General features: G+C 41.6%; 1 protein-coding gene across 1 annotated transcript in view; it reads right to left on the bottom strand.

Moving 5' to 3' along the window:
• The window catches only part of LOC144517448 (uncharacterized), a 59,384-nt gene that overhangs the window by 7,347 nt on the left and 27,150 nt on the right, over positions 1 to 24,887 (bottom strand). Inside the window, exon 2 of the mRNA XM_078249579.1 lies at positions 11,754 to 11,783. Within this exon, the coding sequence (XP_078105705.1) occupies positions 11,754 to 11,783 (30 nt within the window). The remainder of the gene's footprint in view (positions 1 to 11,753; positions 11,784 to 24,887) is intronic.

A 24,887-nucleotide genomic window follows, 5' to 3' on the forward strand; every position in this document is an offset into this window, starting at 1 on the left:
TGACTTATACGTGCATATTTTTATTTTTTAAGATTTTTGTGTGGCATTTTTAAGCCTTTATTGTTGATAGGACAGCTTAGAATTGGAAGGGATGAGAGAGGGGAATGACATGCAGCAAAGGGCCGCAGGTTGGACCCGAATCTGCGGCCGCTGCGTAGAGGACCGAGCCTCTGCATATGGGCGCGCCCATAAACATAATTTTGTTTTAGCCCCACCCACAATGTTTCCCCACACTAAAGGGGTTTTACCCTGCACGTTCCCCAAGGGGTCTTAACCCAGAGCCTTAAAAAGTGACGCCAAAGGGGTCCTGACCCAAAAATTGCAAAAATGCAAATCCCCTGTTCTCCATACGTGGGCAATGGTACATGTATTTACTTGCAGTAACACTAATATGCATAAACTACACTGTGAAAGGAATGATTTTCCAAATAAAAACAAAATTAAAAAAGAAAAATGATGCCTTGTAGTCCCGACCAAGAGCGTGGACAAAATGACACCAAGGGCTCCTGATCGATCGTGAGTATTTGACGAGTTGGGAGTAAGAATGTGTTGCAAAAGCAGCTTCCAGAAGAGGAAGAGATAAACACAAACACAGGGAGTGTCTGCGCCACGCTACAACACACAGCACTAAGCTAGTGTCCCAGGGACAAAACACACACACACCTCTTTACTTCCTCCTGATGGATGAGTAGCGTGTACTTCCGTCAGTTATGTAACACAGAGTCTGCCGTGTACTGTGTTTCTCACAAAGCAGGGTAAAGCGCTTTCGCTTTATATGTAATGTCAAAATCCAAATCTTTCTCTTTCGGCTAAACAGGCTGCGTCGTGCCCCAGACCCTGCTCATGGTATAACTTAACCAAAGAGAGGGACATATTTGTCTAATGTTGGATATCCTAAGCTTCTCTTTTTCATATTAGTCTATTTTTTTTTCAACTAAGCCAGGAAAATTCAAGGAACAACGAGCCTTTGCTTTTGCACAAACAGAATTACAGGGCATTAACGAGTCCTGAAAGTTGTCGTGCACTGATTATGACAAGATCAAACCATTATTTTCTCCAAAGGAGAACATTAAACAATGACTTCAAAGTGGTAATCAGAGAGAATTGAACATTGCATGACATTATTATGTTGACAGAATCCAATTAACCTTTGCTGCTCCAGTGTGAGGCCTTTGGAAATCAGGGTCCCTCCCTCTATCCTCTATCATTCTCTCCATCTCATTTCTCTCATCAGCATCACATCAATGAAGACTAGAGCGAGAGATATTTATAGGCAGTAGTAAATACAAAGATTTCATTATTGATGCTCAGCTCTTACCATGTAATGAGGCTTGCTTAAAAAAAAGGAGACTAGCTCGCGATTAATTATTGCAGTTTTTCACACCTTTGAGTGCTGGCATTTGCATTACAGGGAAGGCTTTGTGTCATCGGGCCACTTTACCACGTTTTGCTGTGCATTATCACCACCACCACAGGCTTTGTGCTGATAGGCTCAATGAACAACTTCACAGTGCGTTCGTGGCCTATATCTCCTTATCCCCTAGGAGCAGATCAAGGAATGGAAAACAAACACAGGCCTTGTAACACATAAGCATAATCAGGAACGTGGGCCAATCTGGCTCTACATTTCCTAAAGGATAGGCTACCATCCTGTAAGGGAACGCTGAACAAAACAGGTTGTGGCATAGTCTCAATTGCCGATTCTTCTGTCGTCAACAAACTGCTAATTTGCATTTGAAGGACATGTAAATGCTGCATGGATTACAATCACTGGCAAGGTCTTTTTCACTCTAAGAATTAACATCCTTTGGGCTTAGTAACAACATTGTTCATAACAGTGACATGTTGAATGTAACAATGATGATTAGTGGATTCATCTGTGCAGAGTTCAGCTTTTGGTGATCTTTGACATGAATTTTGTGCAGCTGACCAATTGCAAACTGTTGAAATGGTTGTAAGGCAAGCAAGGGTTAGGTCATGTTATATGTATAACACCATCCTATTTTCTAAAAATCCAGCTCAGTTGGAGTACTCCAACTGCTCCACAAAAGAGATCCAAACATGGTTTGCAGTCAGTCATAAAACAGGAGGAAGGTTGTGGAGATTTTGAACACTAACAGGGTTTTTCCTGACTCAGATTGGGCCTGTGGCGGGGGAGGGGGGGGGACTACGCAAGACAGAAAGCATGCGGTTGTTTGGTAAATTGCTAATGAATATGAATTTCCGGCGACACCTGAACAATCCCGGAAGTGGAACGTCGTCGAAATAGACTAGGTGCTGGGCAACATACAATATTTTTTTCAGACCTTGTTTGCTGAAAAAGCTTCTTGCTGTGGCTGGAAACAAATTGATAAGAGCATTTGTGGACTATTAAACTAAAGCAATGAGCTAAAAGAGGGTAAAAGACTCTGTAGAAATGAGTGGCACAACCACAATGAGCTCCATCACACCATCTGGGTAGCTTCATTTCATAGTTAATGTCTGTTGCAGACACTTCTCTGACAGTGTGGTAAAACAATTAAAGAGGAGCCTGAATAGCTGGTGCACAGTAAAGCTGTCAATCTTACTCTATAATACCATTTAATTATCATTTTTGTGCTGGTGATTTTCCTTTGAGGGCTGGCTTAAACCTCTTTGAGGGGGCGCCTAAAATTTCAAATTAGAGCCTTGTTTTCATCAAATAGCTTCGGTATAGTACATTTAGAACCGTACGCAACTTATATGGACTTGTACCAAAACACCATCACAGCAGAGAGTACTCTTAAATGTAGGCAGGTTGTTATTAGATGGTAAGAGCAGCAGACAGCCAAGTGCTAAGAAATGAGCAGAAACACCTTTTTATTCCTCTCTGCTCCATCCAGCTCTCGCTGTATTTCCTCTTCACCGACGTGGCAGAGGGACGTCTGCGAATCGCAGACTGCAGTGTTTCAAGCTCCATCTTTTAGTATTGGGTCAGTGTGCTAGGTATTAAGGAACAAAATGATTGTAAAAATTTACCAAGAATATGTTTACTGCATTTCCTCTCTAACTGGGACGTTTTGGGACCAATTGGTGGGATCGCTGTGGACGAAGTACACACGGTGATACACTGGTAAGAGCAAATGAGGTTTAACCATGTATCCAGCTAAATTAAATGGCTCACGTTACTGTACTGTTTAAACAGTTTCATTTAATATTGTATGAGGCGTTTTCTTTTGCGGGGTGCAACTGTTCCACCAAAACAAGTTCCTTCCAGAGACTATTTAGCAGAGCCACCGTCGCTGCGTCCGGAGCTTAGCGCCACCCAAGACGATTGGGATTGGTTTAAAGAAATGCAAACAACCCAGAGCGTTTTTTTCTCCTATGCCAGAATGTATCTGTGGTGTAGCCAGACCTTGCTCCACAGCGCTGTGAAAGATAGGTCTGGCAATGGGAGACTTCTATGCAAATGAATGCAGTTCAGGGAATCTAACAAGGTCTTTGACTTGTAGTGAGAACCTTTAGTGTATAAGTTAGATGTTTCTATCATGTGTTGTTCTTGACTGCATCACCCTGATTAGCACTGAAACAGAGCAGAGTTAAATGCATCTTATTCTCGGTTAGCCCTGGGGAATTTTCTTACATAGGTATGTTGGTGCATATCACAACAGCCACATAACCACTGGCCGCTACAGACCAGTTAACCTTGGCATGCTCCTTCTCACAGAATGCCAGCACCGTAACATTACAGCTGGAATGGTTTAAAACGGGATGCAACCCAAATGTGGGTTGATGTGTTACAGCAGCCAACATGCCTGGTTCATCTCTCACCCGTGAGTCGAAAAGAGAGCAGGAGGCCAGAAGGGGAAGGGGAGGTGAAGGGTTGTCTGGTGAAGGCTCCTGGCCTAGTCACATTAAATGTATGCCCTTCATCTGATAATAAAGTTGTTCAATAATCAGTGTTCTTGATGTGTGTGTAATTTTCTTTTGATACATACAAAATGCCTATAGATTACAGTGACGTGATTATTTCCTGTAATATGCTGCCTGGAGAATGCCCCTTTTCAAGCCCCTGGAGGATTTTTAGGCACTTATCCCTCAAATTTCCAATTGCAAATGATATATTGCATCTTTTAAATTTTTGCATGTGTCTATAAAGAAACAAAAGGGTTAAAGCCCTGCCAAGCCCCAGCTAAATGACATACACAACTGATACTGTATTGTGGGCCCATATGTACAAAACTTCAACACACACACACACACACACCCTGTCTAGGGTTAAAGGTGCCCTGCCACACAAAACCGTTTTACTTGCATTTTTTTTAAATATGTTAGATCCATATGTGTTTGTGTTATGTCGTGAACGTGAAAATGAACTGCTACCTCCTCTGTCAGCTCTAGCCACTGAAAAGAAATAAACGGAGAAATCAGGCCAATCACAAAAGCTGGTCAGTCTGACGTGGTGTTGCCTGAGCTCATTACTATTCATGACCTCACCCAGTTGCGCTGGGTAAAGGATGCTGATAGCCAGGCTCTCATTGGCTAGCTGTTAACCAATCAGAGTCAAGCAGCTTAGCTTGGCTTAGTTGAATATTAATAAGAACTGGCACAAATCGAGCTGTCTTTTTGCAGGCTTTCTATACCACGCTAGAATGGCTTGAAACAAGGTAACCAAGGCAGTTTTTCCACAAAAAATGTTACAGAGTCCATGTTAGAACTTCAGACATTACCACAAAGTAATGAAATACATGTAGCAGGGCACCTTTAAACCAATATATTGATTTTCTGTTATGTTAGACCAATAGTCGTCTTACCACTTGTATCAGATATCGTATTGGCCAATCAGTGTTCTCATATATACAATCTGTTGGACATACGGCTGAAAATGAAAGACATCCGGCGGAATTTCCGGTGACACTTGAACAATCCCGGAAGTGGAACGTCGTCGAAATGCTGGGCAACATACAATATTTTTTATCAGACCTTGTTTGCTGAAAAAGCTTCTTGCTGTGGCTGGAAACAAATTGATAAGAGCATGTGTGGACTATTAAACTAAAACAATTAGCTAAAAGAGGGTAAAAGGCTCTGTAGAAATGAGTGGCACAACCACAATGAGCTCCATCACACCATCTGGGTAGCTTCATTTCATAGTTAATGTCTTTCACAGTTGCAGACTCGTCATAGACATAATTTGAAACTGGGAAAATTTGAAGTTGGAAAAAAGGTAATGAATTGCAATATATCGCAGAATATTGCAATATGTTTAAAATTGCAATGATATTGTATTGTGACATAAGTATCGTGATAATATCGTATCGTGAGGCCTCTGGTGATTCCCACCCCTAGCTAACAGTGGTCGATTAGCACAATGACATGTTAGAAAGCACAGTCCAAACGGTTTGTCATAAACTAAGTAACAATAGTGTTAGCTACGATGCTAACAGCATTAATAACTAAGCCAAATGGTAATAAGCAACCTGTTTCTTGCAGATTGTCACATTACTGAGAATACAGCTATTTGAAGGTAATATATGAAGTAGAAGCTAACTCTGACAGCTGTAGGGCAGCTAACATAAACTTTAGCTAGCTGTCTCCATGAAGCTCCCAGCTAAGCTAACGTTAGTATAACTCGCGATGCAGTTAGGAAACAAGAATGAGCTAACTAATGTTAACATAAGCACTTTGGCTCGGTGGATGTCGATTTTAAAGTCATGTTGAAACTATTTCCTGTCCTTCCGATATCCAGCCGAAGCCTGTCACTCCACCCTGTACTAACGTTACCCAGTACGTAACGTTAGCTTAGACCTCACAATGCCTTGTGTTTCTCACTACCGCTAACTTATTGTTCATAAGACGTGACATGAGTGACACATGCAGGTAGGCCAAGGCGAGAAGAGGGAGATTAGCTAATGTTAGCCAACATATTTATAAAAAAAATTCACATTTAAATAGTAATTTCAGCATTCGAATAGTATTGATTTTTTTACTATTCAAATTATATTCAACTTTCGGTATTCTTTCCAACAGCCCTAGTGCACAGTATATTATTGTTGTTGCTGGATATTAATGTTGTTTCTATACCTCATCATGTAAAAAACATTAAAAGTTTGGGAATACTAAACCATTTGACTGCAGGTCATAGGCCTCCTCACATGCATTATTAGTGAGCGTTGCTATTTTACATTCCCAACAAAGGCAACAAACAAAATTAGTTTGTTACTTGGGGCTCTCATTAAATAGCCATGAAGAGGTAGTAGGAGTTTTAGCGAGCCTTGTGTGAAAGCAATGAGAAAGGGAACAACAGCAAATGTCAAGATCAAAATGAAGGAATAAGGAGCAGCCTAATTTCCATACAGTGCATTACAGAAATTATGTAAAATGATAAAAAAACAATTTGTCTTTTTAAGAAATGTCACAACAAAAACCTGAAAAACAGACCAGAGACTTTGAATGGAAAGGAAAATCCTAGCAGTGTATTGCAAATACAACTAGCAGTGTTGGAAAGAGTACTGAAACCCTGTTAGTGTAGCGCGTGATCAAACCGCATATATGCATTTAATAAACCTTAAGGGGTATAGTTTTGTTGCTTCGGGTACCAAAATCCAAAACTACAGTAATTGATTTATTACAGAGCTGCGAAGATGAATCCATTAGTTCTCAACTATTAAACTAATCTGCAACTATTTTGATGATTGATTAATCGGTTTGAGACATTTTGTATTTAAAAAAAAAAAAAAAGTGCTTTGGCTAGCTAGCTACCTACCTAGCTACGTCCATGAAAACGCAGGTATTATCATACAATGACACAGTGTAAGCTGTAAGCCAACATACACAAATAAATCTTAAAACTAGGATTGTCATAGCCCACGCCATTTAATGTTGCAGTTCCAAAATTTTAATTGTTCTTTATTGTGGATGATATATTTCCCTCCTGCCCTGACTACTCCTGAATACCTATTCTGCACATGCCTGTATTGTCATAGAATAGCGTTTTGAACACCAAATAGAAAGGTTTTATCATAGACAGTATAAAAGAGTTTTATTCATCATTTATTTATACAAATATTTGCTATGTAAAGATATACAGCTTGTAGACATGCAAACAAAAAAATATGAGCATCATTTGCATGTTGATTAACTTAACTCTGCTGTACTGCTCTTTTTTATTTTTATTTTTAATACATACTGTGTATATATAGTTATAGTCATATTGTTTATATTCTAATACGATTTTCTTAACGTTCTTATATTTAGAGATTGTGTGACATGCACCTACAACACCAAAACAAATTCCTTGTACGTGTAAAAAAAAACGTACTTGGCAATAAAGCTTTTCTGATTCTGACTGATGTACAATTTTAATGTCAACATTACGAATGAAGCTTCAAACTATTCGGTACAGCCCTATGCCAGTATACTATATATTAAAAAAGTAGTTGGCTGGTGAAACTGTCACAGTGGCAGTTAGATTCTGTAATTTGCCAAGTTATGTAGCTAATGGACAAAAGAGTAATTTTTCTGTCAGCAGTTACCCCTCACTGAATTTAAAGCTTCAGTCTGGAGTCATCAGTATGCTGTTCTATAGTTTCAATTAAACACCACCGCAATAAAAATGATCTTGTCCAAGAGATCTCAGTTGCAGAGTCTGGGTGTCTCACACAGGGTTGAGCAGTGGAGTGGAAGAGTACAGCCAACAGTCATCTCTTTGGACCTAAGGGTGATTACTACCAGCTACCACACGCAGACCCCCCCACCCGACTCAATTCCCCACACTGTCCGCTCCTTAAGTGGGGCTACTGTTTAGAGCCAAGCTAATTCTATTTCTCCAGCACTATGAACGGTTTTTTCTGTTATTGCACTTCCATCCATATCCTTCCAAAACCAAAGCTCATGAGAGTTTATCCTTGACCTGATAAAGAGAGAGAGGTTTTACTTTGTCAACAATTCAATTCTTTAATTCTTTCATATTTCAGCGGCTGATGAATCTTTGGCTGTGGTTTCACAGTGCCTGTGTCTTCACAGAATTATGCTCTCTGCACAAGACCTTAAGTTACTGCTGGGTAAATGTACAGTAATATCACACACACTTCTGAATGACCACTAATATACCTTATCAAGCCAATATCATATATACAGTGATACCATAGACTGTAAGACTGTAATAAAGGAGGTAGCAGCCGTGATGTCACCCATTGATTTGTGGACTGCCGTTTTGAAGCCTTGAGTTTGGCAATTTGGCCGTCGCCATCTTGGTTTTTTGTTAGCCTACCTGACGTGACGATTATTGTCGAGAGGGTGGAGCAGGGGAGGATGACGCAGCCAAGCCAGTGTTGTTTATGGTTGCAATGGAGCTAAACTAAGTTAAACGGTAGAGAGGGAAGTTGCGACCCCTATTTGAAGCGAGTCATCCAGCAGGTCCATCAGCAAACCTTCCCTTAAGTTACCAGCTAACGCTAGCGGTAGCTTGCTAGCTTGGTTGACAGAACGCTGATATTTTTAAGGTTACCGAAATTTTCTAATTAACTTTGATAAAGTGTCAAAGGAAGTCAAAGTTTAAGATGAACACAAGAACAACAGCCAAAAACAAGTTCAGTTCTATGTTAATGTCCACAGTGCCATGGTTAGCTTTGCTAAGCCTCTGTCCTGATTGACAGGTCCTAAAGCATCCCCTGCTTTATCATTTATTTTAAAATAAATGGGACAATAATTTACTAAATGAACATCATGCTGTATTGAAGAAGACTTGAATCTAGCAATTGAGACCATAATCCCGTTAGGAAAATGTTTATTGAGGTAATAAATCAAGTGAGAAGTGTGGTCATTTCCCCATAGACTTCTATAGAAACGGACTTATTTTTTGAGCCAGTGGAGTCGCCCCCTGCTGGAAATGAGATAGAATGCAGGTTTAAAGGGGCTTCCACATTGGCTTCACTCTTCAGACCCAGAAGCTCCGTCCATTATTTTTACAGTCTATGATCAATAGACCGTTGGGGGCCAGTTGTTCGTTTCATTGGTTCTTTAAAACTACTTCTCTAGATAACAATTTCCATAAATGCAAAGACCAAACTGCTGTTTGCCATCTCCAGTTTTTCATTTGTCACTGATAAGTCCACTTTTATTTGCTATCAGGCCTGCCAGTTGAAGCATCTATCACTGTGATGAAAGTGTTGTTCTGTCCTGTGATTGACTTTGAAAGCACAAGGTGTCCACAGTATGTAACTCCAGTGTCTCCCAGGGACGGGCCTTCAATTCATCTCGACTCTGACATTTTTCACTTTGTCTCAGGACACATGTGGTGGTCAGAAGCAGAGCCAATGCCACACCAGTCTGCTATTACAGGGCTTGTCGTACAAAAACTATCATGATGGTTTTGCTGACTGAAATGGATTTGCAGATTCAGATCCCAGTGATCATATTCATTATGAATACGTCCTTTCCACCTGGCATTAACACCTGGATGATAGGATTGTAATCATACAAAGCGTAAACACATCAAATCCAGGTGCAAATGTGCCCATGATGCATTAGGGAGTTGGTTATGCAAACAATCACAACAAAGTCTGGTGCAGTGTATTTTTTTCTCCAGATATAAAAGCAAAATAACAAGAAATACAACTCCGAATGCAGATCTAACCATAGGACACAAGAAATCCAGAACCCCTTTCTGAACTTGTTTGTTACCTGTAGCCTGGACAGAAACATTATTCTCAAACTGACTGGTGAAATACTGCTACAGTATACAATCTGCTAAAGCGAGGCTACAATTCTGTTTTCCACAGATGCATTACCAGCTTCATTAGCTGTAGACACAGTCTAAATACAAGACATAACACATTGTGTATACTCGTATACGTCTACCTGTACTCTCTGCTCGGAGGAAGGAGGGCTCTTTGTTGTTCTGTATATTCATTCCGAAGGAAGCTTGGTGGAAAAAAGCTGGAAGAAACTTCCTGCTCGTGTCATGACATCAGATCTGTTTCCATCTTCAAATCCAGACTTAAGATCTGTCTTTTCAACACAGGTGTTTTATCGATACTGCTTTATGTTTCCTTTTAGAGCTGGGCGATATGGAGAAAATCAAATATCAAGATATTTTTGACCAAATATCTCGATATCGATATTGTGGTGATATTGTATGGTTGACATTTGGGGCTTTCACAAAATATTAACAAAATAAGATTTTTGATAAATACAATCTGGTAAGTTCAGAAAATGACATCACTTTACTGTAATGTAGCTTTTAAAACCAGGAAAGGACAACACAATATCCGAAATTAAGACAATATATTGCCCAGCCCTAATTCCTTTAAAATAAATGTGCAAGAAAATAATCAAGCATGAACATTTTTTAATAACTTTTTCTTGAACAGCAACAGCAATGTTTTGGAGAACCCTCACCATCTCCATAGAGTCAGGGTCCGAAATGAACCCTCGGCAAGCGCCAAATGCGGGTACATTTTAAGTTTGGCGAGGAAATCTCAGAGAGCTATCTGCCACATGGCTGGTTAATGTTTGTACCAAAATAGTTCTGTTTTTTTAGTCTTCATTTTGGTGAAGCTGCAGTTACTTTCTTCAGTTCCTCTGCTGTCTACACGTCAGAGCTTCGCTGGGCCGACACACACACATACACACAAATATATACTAACGCAAGCCGACACACGCACCCACCGGACAACCAACCACCATGTCACTTCTGTTTACGGATAGCTAGCGTTTTCTTCAGGCTAATTGATTGGCCAGTATGTGGTGATTTTTGACACGAGTAAGCCAGCAGCAACTTTGTCTCATCCAGAGACCAGACTCCCAAACGGGGGCTCTGTGTCTTTCAGAGGGTCTGAATGAGCAATAATTTAATGCACAGCAGACTATAGGACAGTTAGATCTTTTCGTTTTTTCTTTTCATGTAAGCTAGGTGCCTTAGTTCCACTTCAGGCAAATCTTAATGTAAAGTATACAATGATATTTTATACAACAATGTACTTCGCCCAACATCAATCGGCCGACTTCTCTAATAGGAGCAAAGGAAAGCCTTTCCAACATATTATAACATACACAGTGCCATATTAATATCCATGGTTTGGGAATGAGAAGTTCAATCACATATGGATATTGAGGTGTGTGCATACTTCTGGCGATAAAGTAAATCTATTGTATATATCCACCCATCTATCCATACCCAACACTATATATAAAGTTTACTATTATTATTATTATTGTTATACAGTCAACAGTGCATGACATCTATTAATGTTGCTCTCAGAGGCAATAGTTAAAATATAAGACTTTGAAAAAGAAAGAAAATGACAGATAATGGTGTGAAACAGACATTTTTAAGCTTTAATGATTCTCCACACAGCCCTGCCTCGTCTTATCAAGGCTTGCCTCTCGTAATTGAAGTCATGTAACGTAATAAGATAAGATAAGTACCCTTGACTGTGCAAAGTCAGTGTATTGTGACCTCACAACAAGACATGACCCCCCCGGTTGACAGCCCTGGAGAAAAACAAATACGGGAAAAAGGCATCGAGCAAAGATGAGAATCACAGAGGAGACACTGCAGGATGCTCTGTAAGGTATTGCAGCTTCCTGGTGGAAAACAATAATCTTATCTGGACAGGGAGGAACCGACGGGTGAGGGTGCACAGCAGCGGAAAACCAGAAGGGTATGGAGAAAGCTGATGAGATTTTGTTAGATGACGTGACTGAGAGTAGTGTGGAGAGAAACAATCAAGTCTACGACATGTTTACAGGCAGAAAAATGAGAAGGTGTGTGGAGAAATGTGGGCAGCACGTACCTGACACTTCTCGAACTTTCGCTTTCAGATCTGCAAATGACAAAGATATCCATCAGGAGACGGTAGGAAACCACAAATAGAATACTAAAAAAAACTTTTGCATCTGTTTTGTAGCCTGAATATTGTTGCCCTGTTGAAAAGAAACCTGAGTACAGTTACATACCACCAAAGTGAAATTCATGAAGCTGCACTTCTGAGCAGGTCAAAATGAAACATGAAACTGCATCGGCAGCATAAAAATTACATTTGGCTAAATAACTGTCTCATACATAAGTGAAGGCAGTTCAGCGCAAAAGCTAAGCTGCCAATTAATCTAGTAAAACTGCTTCCTTTGCTTTTCCAGACCAGCAGGTCTAGGACAGTTAAATCCCAGCGGCCGGCCGACCATTAGAATATTCAACACACAAGTTTCTACATTCACACATTTATTTTATAACTTTGCTTAACGCTCATTTAAAAGCAGTTTCAATTGTGCACAATGTTGACTTCAACTGTACCCAGTGGCGGTTTCTCTAGGAGGCCAAAGGAAGCCTGGTCTCCCCATAAAAATATAAAACATAATTTAAAATATATAAACTAAATTTATGATTCCCATGGTTGTGTCTTTTACTGATTTTGCCATTTCCCTTATCAAAACATTCCATTATCATTTTCTTCTTTAGCTGGTAGAGCGAAACAGCGCCCCCTCTGCCACTGTGTGCGCGGTGCAGTCCTGTCGGTGCTCTGTCTAGTGCTCAAAGGAGGCCAGCTGTTCGTGGCATCCCTAAGAGAAAGAAGTAAACCTTTTCAGCCAATCAGATTGTGGCCAGTTTTGACCAAGCTCGACCTTGAATGGTCAATTCACTTCTGGGATTGCTCCGTTGCCGACGGAAATTCCGCCAGATTTCACTCATTTAGGATGGATATCCTTTGCCTTGGGCTTCCTTTATTTCAGCATATAGTAACCTACTATCCGACTATAGTTAACTATTTCTCAGATCTCTGCAGGGTAAATCCAGACAGCTAGCTAGACTATCTGTCCAATCTGAGTTTTCTGTTGCACGACTAAAACTACTTTTGAACGTACACGTTCCACCAAAACAAGTTCCTTCCCGAGGCTATTTTGCAGCGGCACCGTGGCTTTTCCCGGTGCCTAGCAGTGCACCATCCAAGACGATTGTGAATGGTTTAAAAAAATTCCAATAACCAAATCATGTTTTTCTCAGATCCAGGAATGCTGTGTGGACTAGCCGGACCCTCCTCCTCCGCACCGCGGTGGAGGAAGGTCTGGAGAAGCGAGACTAGGTTGAACCTGGCTTCTCACCAATCGCATGCCTCAGACCAGATGCGTAACTTTGGTGACTACACATACGCACCCCTCACTCGCTCTACCACACACTCCCCATGCACACAAACACACACATGCCAGCCCTGCTATTTTCATAAAGAGATCGACGCACACACCAACGCACAACAGTAAACTTCAGGCCACTTATGTAGGCTATCCCGAAAGCTTGTGCGTGGAGCCTCCGCAGAACCATGAATCACGCTTAAGTTATAGCGGCAGGTTTTCACAATGGATGGCGATCTTGAGTATCTTGTAAAAAATTACTTCACTAAACTTGCTTTTGAGCTGTAACTGTTAAACCCACCCAATTAGGCTAATAAACTAATGATTAAAAAAACACAAATGCTTGATCAAGGGCCCCCACACACACACACCACTACACAGACACACATACAAGCAGCGATTTTTTTTAATTTTTGACCAATGATTCACCTAAATGTTTTCTGTTCATACGGTACCACGGACGGCTACTACATCATATCCGTTTTCTGACCGAAAACAGAAAATGCAGAAAACACGTAATGTACTTCTTAACGAATGAAATAAATGTCAGACCGACTGATTGACACGTGATGTGCATTCTTCTTAGAAAACTATTAGTTTTTAGAAATGTCTCATGATTTATTTGATCTAGTGTATTATTCAACTTCAACCAAAAGATCGCAATACTCATTATATCGAGTCGCAATACTATATATTGTATATACATATGTATGTATATACTATAATATAGCTTGCACATTACGTTTTGCATGTAAACTCTTGTTTTGTCTTTAATAAATGCAACATCTTTCCAAAAGTCAATAAGACATCAAGTTAAATAATCGTGATTTCAGTATTGACCAAAATAATTGTGATTATGACGTTTTCCATAATCAAGCAGCCCTTGTACGTCCTGGACTTTAACCTGTCCATTGCACAAACTATATCTCTTAAAGGCGCACTATGCGTTCCTGCATAGTTTCAGCGCGATTTCATTTTTGTCTCAAATCGTAGTCGTCTCTCCTTGATCCGCTAGCTGCCTGCCCCCTGAACACACCGTGAAAACGCCCGGTCTCGGGAGACAACACAGGGGTCATAAACGTCAAACACTAGAGGCTCAGGATAGGCACCAAAATACAACGAACCACGTTCCAGCCAATCACCGACAAGATGGTTGGGGGAGGGGGTGGGGGTTAGTGACAGTCAGTTAGTCATGACAGTTACAGAAACATGAGGGGAGGGGCGAGCTTGCTCTGTTTTGTTTGGAATTTACTTGGAACGTCAACAGAAGTGACGTCATGCAGGAACTCATAGTGCACCTTTAAACTCTTTGCACATCCTGCACTAAACCATAAATCCTTTTTTTTCTTATTGTTCTCATTATGTTACCGTTTCTTTTACATTTATTTCCTTTTAATATGTTTATGTATGCACCATCATAAAGTGATACTTTGCAATCAATCCATTTCTGATTCTTATTCTGTTTTAACCTACTGTATATCAAACCAAAACATTAAGCTGTTTCCCTCAGCTCCACATTTTCTGCTAATCCTAATCCATCTGAGTGGATTTTTTTTTTTTTTCCCAATATGAAATCAACAGCAGTTGGCAGATGCCTTTTTCCCGTATTTTTGTCTCAGTGCATCCGATTTTGTGGGAAACTGGCATATAAACCTCAGCTTAAAACACAGGAAATTACAAACTGGATGAAGCAAAAATGACCTATTTGGTTCTTTAACCCTGGGCAGATGTGCGGCCAGGCGTGTGTGTAATGACAGATGCCAGCATGACTGTGGGTCACCGCAGTTTCTAAAGAATGTCATGTCAGAGCCCAGCGGTCACATAACCGGACAGATCACTTCAATTCACTGGAAAAATGGAGGTGGAAAATCCCATCCGTGAAAGGGCAGGACACTCTGAGGGCAAACTGTCTCTGTCTCACTCAGGAAAATGAAAGGGACTCTATACTCTCTCAGCTGGTCCAACACCAGCTACATTGAATAACCAGCCTTAAGAGGTTTGACTGACACCTTCATTATGCCTATTTTGCAGCGCTACCTTCGCTGCGTCCGGAACTTAGTGCAGCCCAAGACGATTTATGCAAACAACCCAGAGCGATTTTTTTCTCCTGTCCCAGAATGTATCTGTGCTGTAGCCAGACCTTACTGGCCATGCGAGACTAATTATGCCCAGGTATTTAATAACCCAGCACATCCAGCTGATAAGGCTCTCGTCTCGTCTTTCCTTTCTCTCCTTTCAGCAGAAAGTGTCAGCTTTTTGGATCCCAGTGCTAAATACTCAACTAATGTAAGTTTAATCCATCAGCTGTATTGAATTCCGCTCTATCGAGATGGGTGAAACAGACACTGGCAGAGGTGGCGCTTTGTCACCTTCATCCATGCTGCGTTTGTCCAGACAAAGCTACCGAAGCGTAACAAATCCTTAATTAATGGCATAACGGTATCTTGCCTGTACAAAGCTGCTTTGATGATACACTTCTGAACTTTCAATGTTCGACGCTGTCATACGGCTTTCAGATGACACACAGAGCAAAGTGCTCGGGAGGGATGGGTGGAGGGGGGCCATCGGAAGGAGCAAAGTAAGCAAGAACTGATTGAAAACAAGACAACGTGCCCAAAGGAAATCATAAGCTGTCAGTGTGCGTCCAACAAAAAGATGAACCTGTCCTTTGTCAAAAGCAAAATCAATAGTGGATCATAAATAACGAGGCTGCAGCGGGGGGAGCTCGGACTGGAGGTCTTTGGTCCTGTCAGCAGCAACGGGGAGGGAAGGGGAGCATGAGACGCCCGGCAAACTAACCGGCAAAGATGAGCTAGGCACACGCACAGTTGCAGAGATTAAGATTGCTGGCCTGATAAAACCCAGTTAATGATATCATCTGATGATGCAAGATTGCTGAGCTTTTCCCCAGATATTTGGCTCCAGTTACAAAACAAGCCACATTAGGGCCGAAGTGCTGAGCCAGAGTTATCAGTGCTGGGCAATGATGGCAGCAGCTCCAGATGCGCTGTAAGTAGATGCATAAATGAGTTACTGTTAGAGATGGTCCAATATGATTTTGTCCTTCCCGATACTGATTCCAATACTTAAACTTGCGTATTGGCCGATCCCGAATACCAATACGATACTAGCATGTTAAAAAATAAATATATATTTATGATGTTACAAAGAATGAATGCCATCAAACTTTCTTTTATTATTCAGATTGTCAGTCAGTCAAAACGGAAAAATAAACTACTTTAAAGTAGATTTTCTTCGGGGCTAAATTACGTGATATCGGATTGGTGCATAAACTCGAGTACTTGCCGATACCGATAGCAGCATGTTGGGGTGGCAGTAGCTCAGTCTGTAGGGAGTTGGGTTGGGAACCGGAGGGCTGCTGTTGGTGGACTGGTAGCTGGAGAGGTGCCAGTTCACTGCCTGAGCACTGCCAAGGTGGCACCGAACCTCCAACTGCTCTGGGCGCCTGTCGATCGACAGCTGCAGCCCCCCCACTCTGACATCTCTCCATTAGTGCATGAATAGGTAATGAGCATGTATGTGTAATTCAGGCCTGTGTTTAATGTGTATAATAACAACAAAGTGAAAACATTGTAATTCCCCTTGCGGGTTTAACAAAAGTATAAATTATTATTATTATTTGTATGGGAGGCTTTTCCGATACTGGTATCGGAGCGTCTCTAGTTACCGTACATATTGAATGCTGTTGTCTCTAAAGAGTTGCTGTATAATTGTGAATTTATCAATAACAGTAGGACTGCTGGCATTAACTTCCCAGCCAGGTGTCATTAATCCATTGCATAGGAAAGGACAAAATGAGCTCAGCTAATTGAAAGAGCTCCAGTCAAACTTCAAACAATGGAAAACTGTGTAGAAAATATGATGGAAATATTACTACTTCTTTTTTTTAGCAACATTACATTCTCGTCATCTGTCCACACAGATCTGATGTTTTCATTTGCGTGGTGCTATTCTTCGTCTATTCAGCGGTGGCTAAAGCTTGAGTAACATTCAAGTGTGTAAGATTTCATTGCACTTTGTCACATTTCAAAAAAGAAATCTATACACCAACTTCCACCATAGCCAAGGGGAAAGAAGCTGTCTGACCAGTTCCATAGGGATGACTTGTTTGGTAGAAGTTAGCACCACCTTACATTACATTACATGTCATTTAGCTGACGCTTTTATCCAAAGCGACTTACAATTGCTATATATGTCAGAGGTCACACGTCTCTGGAGCAACTAGGGATTAAGTGTCTTGCTCAGGGACACATTGGTTGATGTATCGCAGTGGGAATAGAACCCAGGTCTTCCACAACAAAGGCATGTGTCATATCCACTGCGCCATCACCACCTTAAACTGTTGACAACAATGTCTGTGTATTATTCAGAGTAATGGGAACAGGACATTCATTTCATTTTCTGTCATTTGGTTTAGCCCACCCTTTGAAGTGCAAAGGTTAAAGGCCTCACAGAAGAGAATTCCTGAGACAATTCTTTCCAAAACCGTTACCACTCTTCAGGTTAGGTGACTAAACAGGAAGTACACCCAGTGGGCCCACTTATCCTCAGCCAAAAAAAAAACACTGAGTCACCAACAGCTACATTCCTGCTGTATCCTCCTTCCTGATGGATGGACCCTTATCACCTGACCCGTTTTGTTCAAGCTGAGAGAAGGAGCATGAAAAAGGGCAACCATTAGAGCATGAAAGCGCAGGATGTGACAAACAACGCCCACAACGCCTGACGGTAGTGAAGGGAAAAGGAGGAATCAAGCCATGTAGCCAGAGCAGATGCTTTTAACAGGAGCAAATTAAACAGTGTTAAGGAGTCTTTTGGTATGATATATTAACATAGCAGCTAATAAATCAGCTGTCAACTTGTGTCTAGGAATGTGTCTGAACAGCAAGAGGACACTAATACTAGAGATTAGCACACAACAAGGTTAAGGTCAACACAGATATATGGTTTAAAGCTGTATTAGTTGACTCTTTTTTTGGCCATTTGGGTGCTACAGAAGAAGCTATACACATATTATCACTATTATCAGTAGTAGTAGTCTGGATCGACAAAAGTATATTTCCAGGATTAAGTCATCCGGCGCAATGTCAGGCTTTACGAGCTAGCAAGCTACACGCTGAAATTTGGATTGTGCAACAAGGCAGGCCTGCTTGGTTCTTTTGGGGAATGATTTTAAAGATTTACAAAGAATATGTTTACGGCATTTTCTCTCTAACTGGGATGTTTTGGGACCGATTGGTGGGGATTGCTGTGGACAAAGTACAACAAGTGGATACCAACCCGTTTTCATTCCCAACTTGTCAAATACGGACGCTCGGTCAATGGCCCTTAGTGCAGATATACCGACACAAAAAGCAGAGCAGCATCACTGAAAGAGGCGCTGGAAAATGACATACTGTTAAGAGCGACAGCGATAGCGAGATGTATAAAAGACCGATCTGCGTAAGGAGGCAGGTTGGGGTGGTGGATGGGTCGAATAACACAATAAATAAATTGTGTCCCGTTCTTGTCCCACCCACGATCTTACACTAACCTTTACTAAGTGGTTTTACCCTGCACGTTGAAAAATGACGCCCACTTGCTTAAGCCAAGTGGCGTGTTATCTGTGCGCATTTTGAGCTCTCCACGTGTATGTCTACGCTGTATACAGCGGGCGTAAACATACACGCCACTTGGCCTGTTATCGCGAGAAAGCGACGGTTGACTTTAGGAAACGTGACACACGGGACATGAAGGAAACGTGACACCCCCGGTCTCCTGGGTGTAAGTCCTGTGCTTGACCCATCCTCCACCCCGACTAACCTTCCTATGCGGATTTTCGCTCTTTCATACTACTCGCTACGGCGTCAATTCACACGCAATCGCAAGGTAATGTAAGTAAATGGAGGCCAAACGGCGTTGATAAACACGCAAAAAAACGAGTATGCGTCTTGATAACACGCCAACAATGGCATACGAATTGGCATACATTGTCATACATATGCCACTTCATGAGATCGGTGTGCCAAATCGGTCCCGACCCAGAGCGTCAAAAAGTGACGCCAAGAGTCCCGACCAAGGGCGTCTGAGAAAAAATTACGCCACCTGACCACACGTTGTTTATTGACGCGCTGGTAGTGAGAATGTGTTGGCGATACACTAGTAAGAGAAAATGACGTTTAACCATGTATCAGTTAATTTAATTAGCTCAAACAGATAACTTCATTTAATATTGTATGTGGGGGGGGGGGGGTTTGCAAAAAAAACAAACCTGGTGAGGAATTAAATGTCTGTTTGTAGAAAAGCTGCATTACAAGTATATTACAGCAAATGTGGCTCCCTGACAATCAGCTGGGCTCCAGTAGCTGTCAGTCCAATCATAGCAAGGATTAGTATAATTAACATTTTCTAGACCCCCAGAGTTTTTTAATCAAGTATAAAGTTTTAATCATCACAGATGACTGCAGGGAATTATGGGTCACACGTGCTCAAGCACTTCTCCGGATTACCTTAACCCTCAATCTGGAAACACACTACATCTAGGTTTAAATTACCCACAGTCCATTCTCCGTTGATCTCAAGCTACAATAAAATAGAAGTCAATCAAAAAAAGCCATGAAAGCAAGTTTAAAACATACAGTATTGCATTGACTTGATCCTGGGCGAAGCAGGCAGAGTTACACTCGGACCAAATGTGGAGATTTCCCAGTAGCTGCAAAGGGAATGGCAGAAATCTTGGCTAGCAATGTGGGCAAATGCAAGCCAGGCATGCTGTGATGAACTGGCACGGGGCTGCAGCCAAGCCAATTAAATAATATCAGCCTGACAATAAGTGCTTTTCATTACACGACCTCAAAAAACCCACTGTAACCAAATGTAATCATCTCATAATGCACTGGTTGTAAGAAACCAGGGTCCAAAATTAACTTTTTAGTCTCAGATGTAAACTGAAAGACAACCAGCCAAAGTATTTTTCATAAAATATGTCATAAGAAAATCATAAGATACAATCTCATTGTTTTGGCGTTGCTGTCATAAAAAAAAATCCAATCTCTCTCTATCCCCTTTATCTGTGAAATGCCACTTCTCAGTGAATTTTCTTGTAACCGTGCTCGTTGATCTATACTCTAGCAATGTGCTGCCCAAACTAAAAGAAAGCCTAGCAACTTATTAGTGATCTTGTAGTACAGTACGTCCAGGTATGCAGGATGCCCTGAGGTGAAGTTAGGGCTGGACAATATATCGATATTGGAGGCTAGATATCGTCTTACATTTTGGAAATCATAATATCTTAATATGACACGTAAGCGTATTAATCGTTGTCTTTTCCTGGTTTTAAAGGCTACCGATGTATTTGGTCAAAATATCATGACATTTGATAATCACCCAGCTCTAGTGGAGGTCAGAGCTCTAACAAACCAAGCTGACTGTTGGCCACCGTTAGGATTGCTTTGAGGGTCTGTGACTGACCATCTTCTTTAGTTTTTGTGAGGCAGACATGCATGGTGCGTGTGTGTGTGTGTGTGTGTGTGTGTGTGTGTGTGTGTGTGTGTGTGTGTGTGTGTGTGGCGGTGACACTTCTTTGTGTCGCTGTGTGCGCAAACTGCACGCGGCTCATGTGTGCAGAAGACAACGAGCGGACTTGTTTTACGCGTAGGCGGTGCGCAAAATGCTTAGGCGCATGGAAAACCCTGAAATAATCATGAGAGGGGTTCCCTTTTTTTCGCTTGAGCACCCGCCCACCCCAAAATGTCTGTGCACGGTGCTGGGTAGGATATTTGTTGTGGGAGAAGAAATACAGAATACTGATTTTTATTTCCAATCACTCATAAGTAGAACATATGTCGGATGTCACCTTATTATATATACAGTGCATGCTTTAAGTACGTTCCTCAGTGTGATCACAGACAAGCTATAATGTTATACTTTCAGCACAATGACAGGTGACATAATAGCATATATATATATATACCCTTTTCATTTTCTGAGGTATTATAAAAGCCTGCGGCAGAATTGTCACGATTATGGGTTTCTGTTGTAGTTTTTTTTTCTGTTTTATTGTGTTTCCTTGTTTCACATCTCTTGTTTTCTGTCTTCTGTGTTTTTCCTTGTGTTTGTTTCATGCTTAGTTTCCTGTTTTATTTTGTAGTCTCTCTGTTCTTCCATGTTATGGCTCGTATTACTTCCTGTCATCTGCTTTCCCGCCTGTGTGATTACCTTTCCCCGCCCTTATGTGGTTCACCTGTCTCTCGTTGTCTCCCATCTTTTTGTATTTAAGTTCACTTGTACCTCACCTCTGTTTGAGATCGTCTGTTCCATTGTGTCAGCTTTTAAGCGTTTCCCTGTATTCCTTGTGTTCCTGTTTTTCTGATTCCCTGTGTTTTTGACCATTGCCTGTTTTTGGACTTCTCCTTCTGCCTGTCGTTTTGGATACTGTTACCCGTGAGTTTAATGTGACCATTGCCTGTTTTTGGACATCCCCTTGTCTGTTGTTTTTTAGGAAACTGTTGCTCGTGAGTTTTTGTTGGCGCTCCAAATAAAACTTTTGGAATCCTACTTACCGGAGTCGTGCATTGTGGGTCCACTACCTCTGTGAGCGTGACAGAACGACCTCACCACTAATGAACTCCGCCGACTAAAGTACGGTAAAGGTTTACGCTCCACGATCGCGAGGACAGAAGCTTCATCAGGTAGAAGTAGTTTTGTTCACAATCCAGCAGGAGATGCGTGGTATTTAATATGTGCCAGCATACTGCACAGATATTATTCCTCATTACATCTTTGTCCCCGGGGAAGTCATAACCACATGAAGGGAAAAAAAGATGTGTGGCGCTAGTGGCTGCTACATTAAAGAACACGGCTTATAAAAGTGGATGGATGATCTCAATCTATCATAGCCGTAGCCCACAGATGACTGCATCAACAAATCAACATCAGGCTGCCGGGGTAATGGCAGCAGCTTCACAGAGAGGAATGTGCACGAGACATCAGTTATCTTCTGGGTCTATTTTAATGCGTTTTGTAAGTTAAAAATAAGAGATGTTTGCAGCCGCTGAATTTTGTCATGCATTTTGTGCCATGATGCGCATAGTCTATATCCACGATGTTTCATTTGTGGGATTGCGCCGGTTCGCCGGAAATTGCGCCGGATGTCTGTCTTTTCAGCCGGATGTCCTTTACCTTCCTCTTTGTGTTGGCGTTCTAAACTCTGGTGGATTTCTGAGGACTATGGTTAACTGCTCCTCAGATCTCTGCAAGGTAAATCCAGACAGCTAGCTAGACTCTGTCCAATCTGAGTTTTCTGTTGCATGACTGAAACTACTTTTAAACGTACACATGTTCCACCAAAACAAGTTCCTTCCCGAGGCTATTTTGCAGAGGCACCATTGCTCCATCCAGTGCTTAGCGCTGCCCAAGACAATTGTGATTGGTTTGAAGAAATGACAATAAACCAGAGCATGTTTTTCTCCCATCCAGGAATGCTGTGTGGACTAACCAGACCTTCCTCCGCAGCGCTGTGGAGGAAGGTCTGGCAATGCAAGACTACATTTTAAATAACATACCTATATCACATTGTAACCTCTCCAGTTGGTTACTTACATTAAGACAATAATTCTTTTTAACTACAAGTTTTCTGAAATGTTCTGTTTAAATATGCTGTTACATAGAACACATACACATATAACAGTACGGACAATAAAAGTCAAGGAGAAAGACATGAGGGCATTTTGAATACTGAAAAGTTGCATAGCACACACAGATTTCCAAAAATCCAAAACATATCTCCAAACTGGATTTCTATTTTGCAGCTACATCTCAGTACACTGTGAGCTTGTTTGTTAATGTGTCCAGAGGGCTGGTTAATAATCTATGAAAGGTTTGATTCCTTTGGAGTCATTCAGAGACGCTCGTCTTTCTCTCTCCCCCCCTGCCTCCCCACGCAGCTGACACAAGTCAGAGTTGAGGCAGGATTTTCAAAGCAGTCTTTTCCTGTTGCCTTATCTCCATCTCCTCTCTCTTCCTGTCATTCAGACCCCTTCCAGAGTCACGCTGCAGCGCTGACCTCACTTACTCGGCCATTTCCTGCATTCTGCTTGAACCCTGGGGCACGTTCAGCCAGGACCAAACGTGACAAAACGTTTATTTAAACTGACACGGTAGTTGGAACACTTTTTATTACCACGAGTATACACACACGTCACTGCTGATTGGATAACCTCTCCGACACACCCACCTAACGAGAAAAAAACAGACCTCATAGCAGTGTTGTAGTACTCGAGTTCGGTCTTGCTCTTAAGACCGGTCTCGAGACCACTTTTTAAAAGGTCTCGGTCTCGTCTCGGAATCAACCATATTTTTATTTGGCCTCGTCGCGGATAACAAGGACTCCGGATTTTATTTCAAGACTGGTCAAGACCACGACTGCAGGGATATCACTAAATTGCGCGTTCTTTGTCTAATTCTATGTGTTAACATCATTGCTGTGATTGGAAGTAAAACCTCCTGCTTCAAATGCAACCAATAACTTGACTCATTTCTAATTCTAAATTTGTTACTTTTAACCCCCTCTCCCCGCCCCCCCTTAACGCGCGCTCCCAAGAAACTGAATGCGGAGACAGGAGAAGCTCTGGCTGTCTTGCACTGTTCTGGTCTTGGTCTTGACTCGTTCTCGTCCTGCCTTGGACTTGGTCTTGACTTGGTCTTGCCCTGCCTTGGTCTTGACTCGGTCTTGCCCTGCCTTGGTCTTGGTCTTGATTTGGTCTCAACCCCTTAAAGTCTTGGTCCAGACTTGGTCTAGATACACCCTGGTCTTGGTGATGACTTGGTCTCGGTTTAGGTGGTCTTGACTACAACAATGCCTCAATTAGGGATGCAGCGATTAGCCGATTTCACTATTAACCGCGCTTTAAAATGTCACGGTTAATTAATCGTAAAGGCTCTGCTACACCGAGTGTAAACTGACGGCAAGTTATGTGTAGCAGCGTGTGCAGTTCTTATTAAACCTCCTTGACAACATTAACGTTTGCATTTGCGTACACACACGTCACACAGACGCCATTCCGGTCACCGGGAGTTTTGACTGTCAGAGTGACAGTGGCTCTCCATGGTGGGATAACTTACTGCTGCAATTTATGACATTACATCAAGTTAGCAAACGGCAGGAAAACACGGAGCAGAGCCAGCCCCTGACCTCACAACAGCTGCAGCTGCAACGGGGAATTCAACCCAAGATGTTAAGCCTGCTAGCGACTTTATTGTTTGTTAACGTTGTTAAGCGTTTGTTAGCTTGTTAACGTCACCAATTAGCTAACGTTAGCCTGTTCAATGTTAACGGTAACGTTACAGTTAACAACCAACGAGTCAGAAGCCGACGTTTGCATTTACAGTGAGCGAGCTGACGACAGCATTACGTTCATAGTCAAAACTCCGCAACAGCTCAATCATGTCACTGACGTTACCACTTAACGTTACTTACTTACTCCTCTTAATCCCCTGTGGGACATAAGAGATCTCTCCATCACATTTATTCCTTGGCAACATGCTGCCAATCTCCCTGTGACAGGTGCATCTTGTCTAGCAGCTCCTTAAACTTTTAGACACACCAGCTAGTTTCTAGCCCAAAAAGGGCCAACTTCTTCTTAAGGACAGCACTGTCTTTGTTTGTGGTGTGACTGATTCACCTCTAGTCTCTAATCGTTTCAGATTAATTTAAATAAAAAGGTTGATTGATTAAAAAATCATTTTCAAAACATTCAAAACTGTTATTTGAATTAAATACTGTGTTATTTCTGTTTCTAAAGACA

The sequence above is a fragment of the Sander vitreus genome, chromosome 4 (genome assembly GCF_031162955.1).
Source record: "Sander vitreus isolate 19-12246 chromosome 4, sanVit1, whole genome shotgun sequence".
NCBI lineage: Eukaryota > Metazoa > Chordata > Actinopteri > Perciformes > Percidae > Sander > Sander vitreus.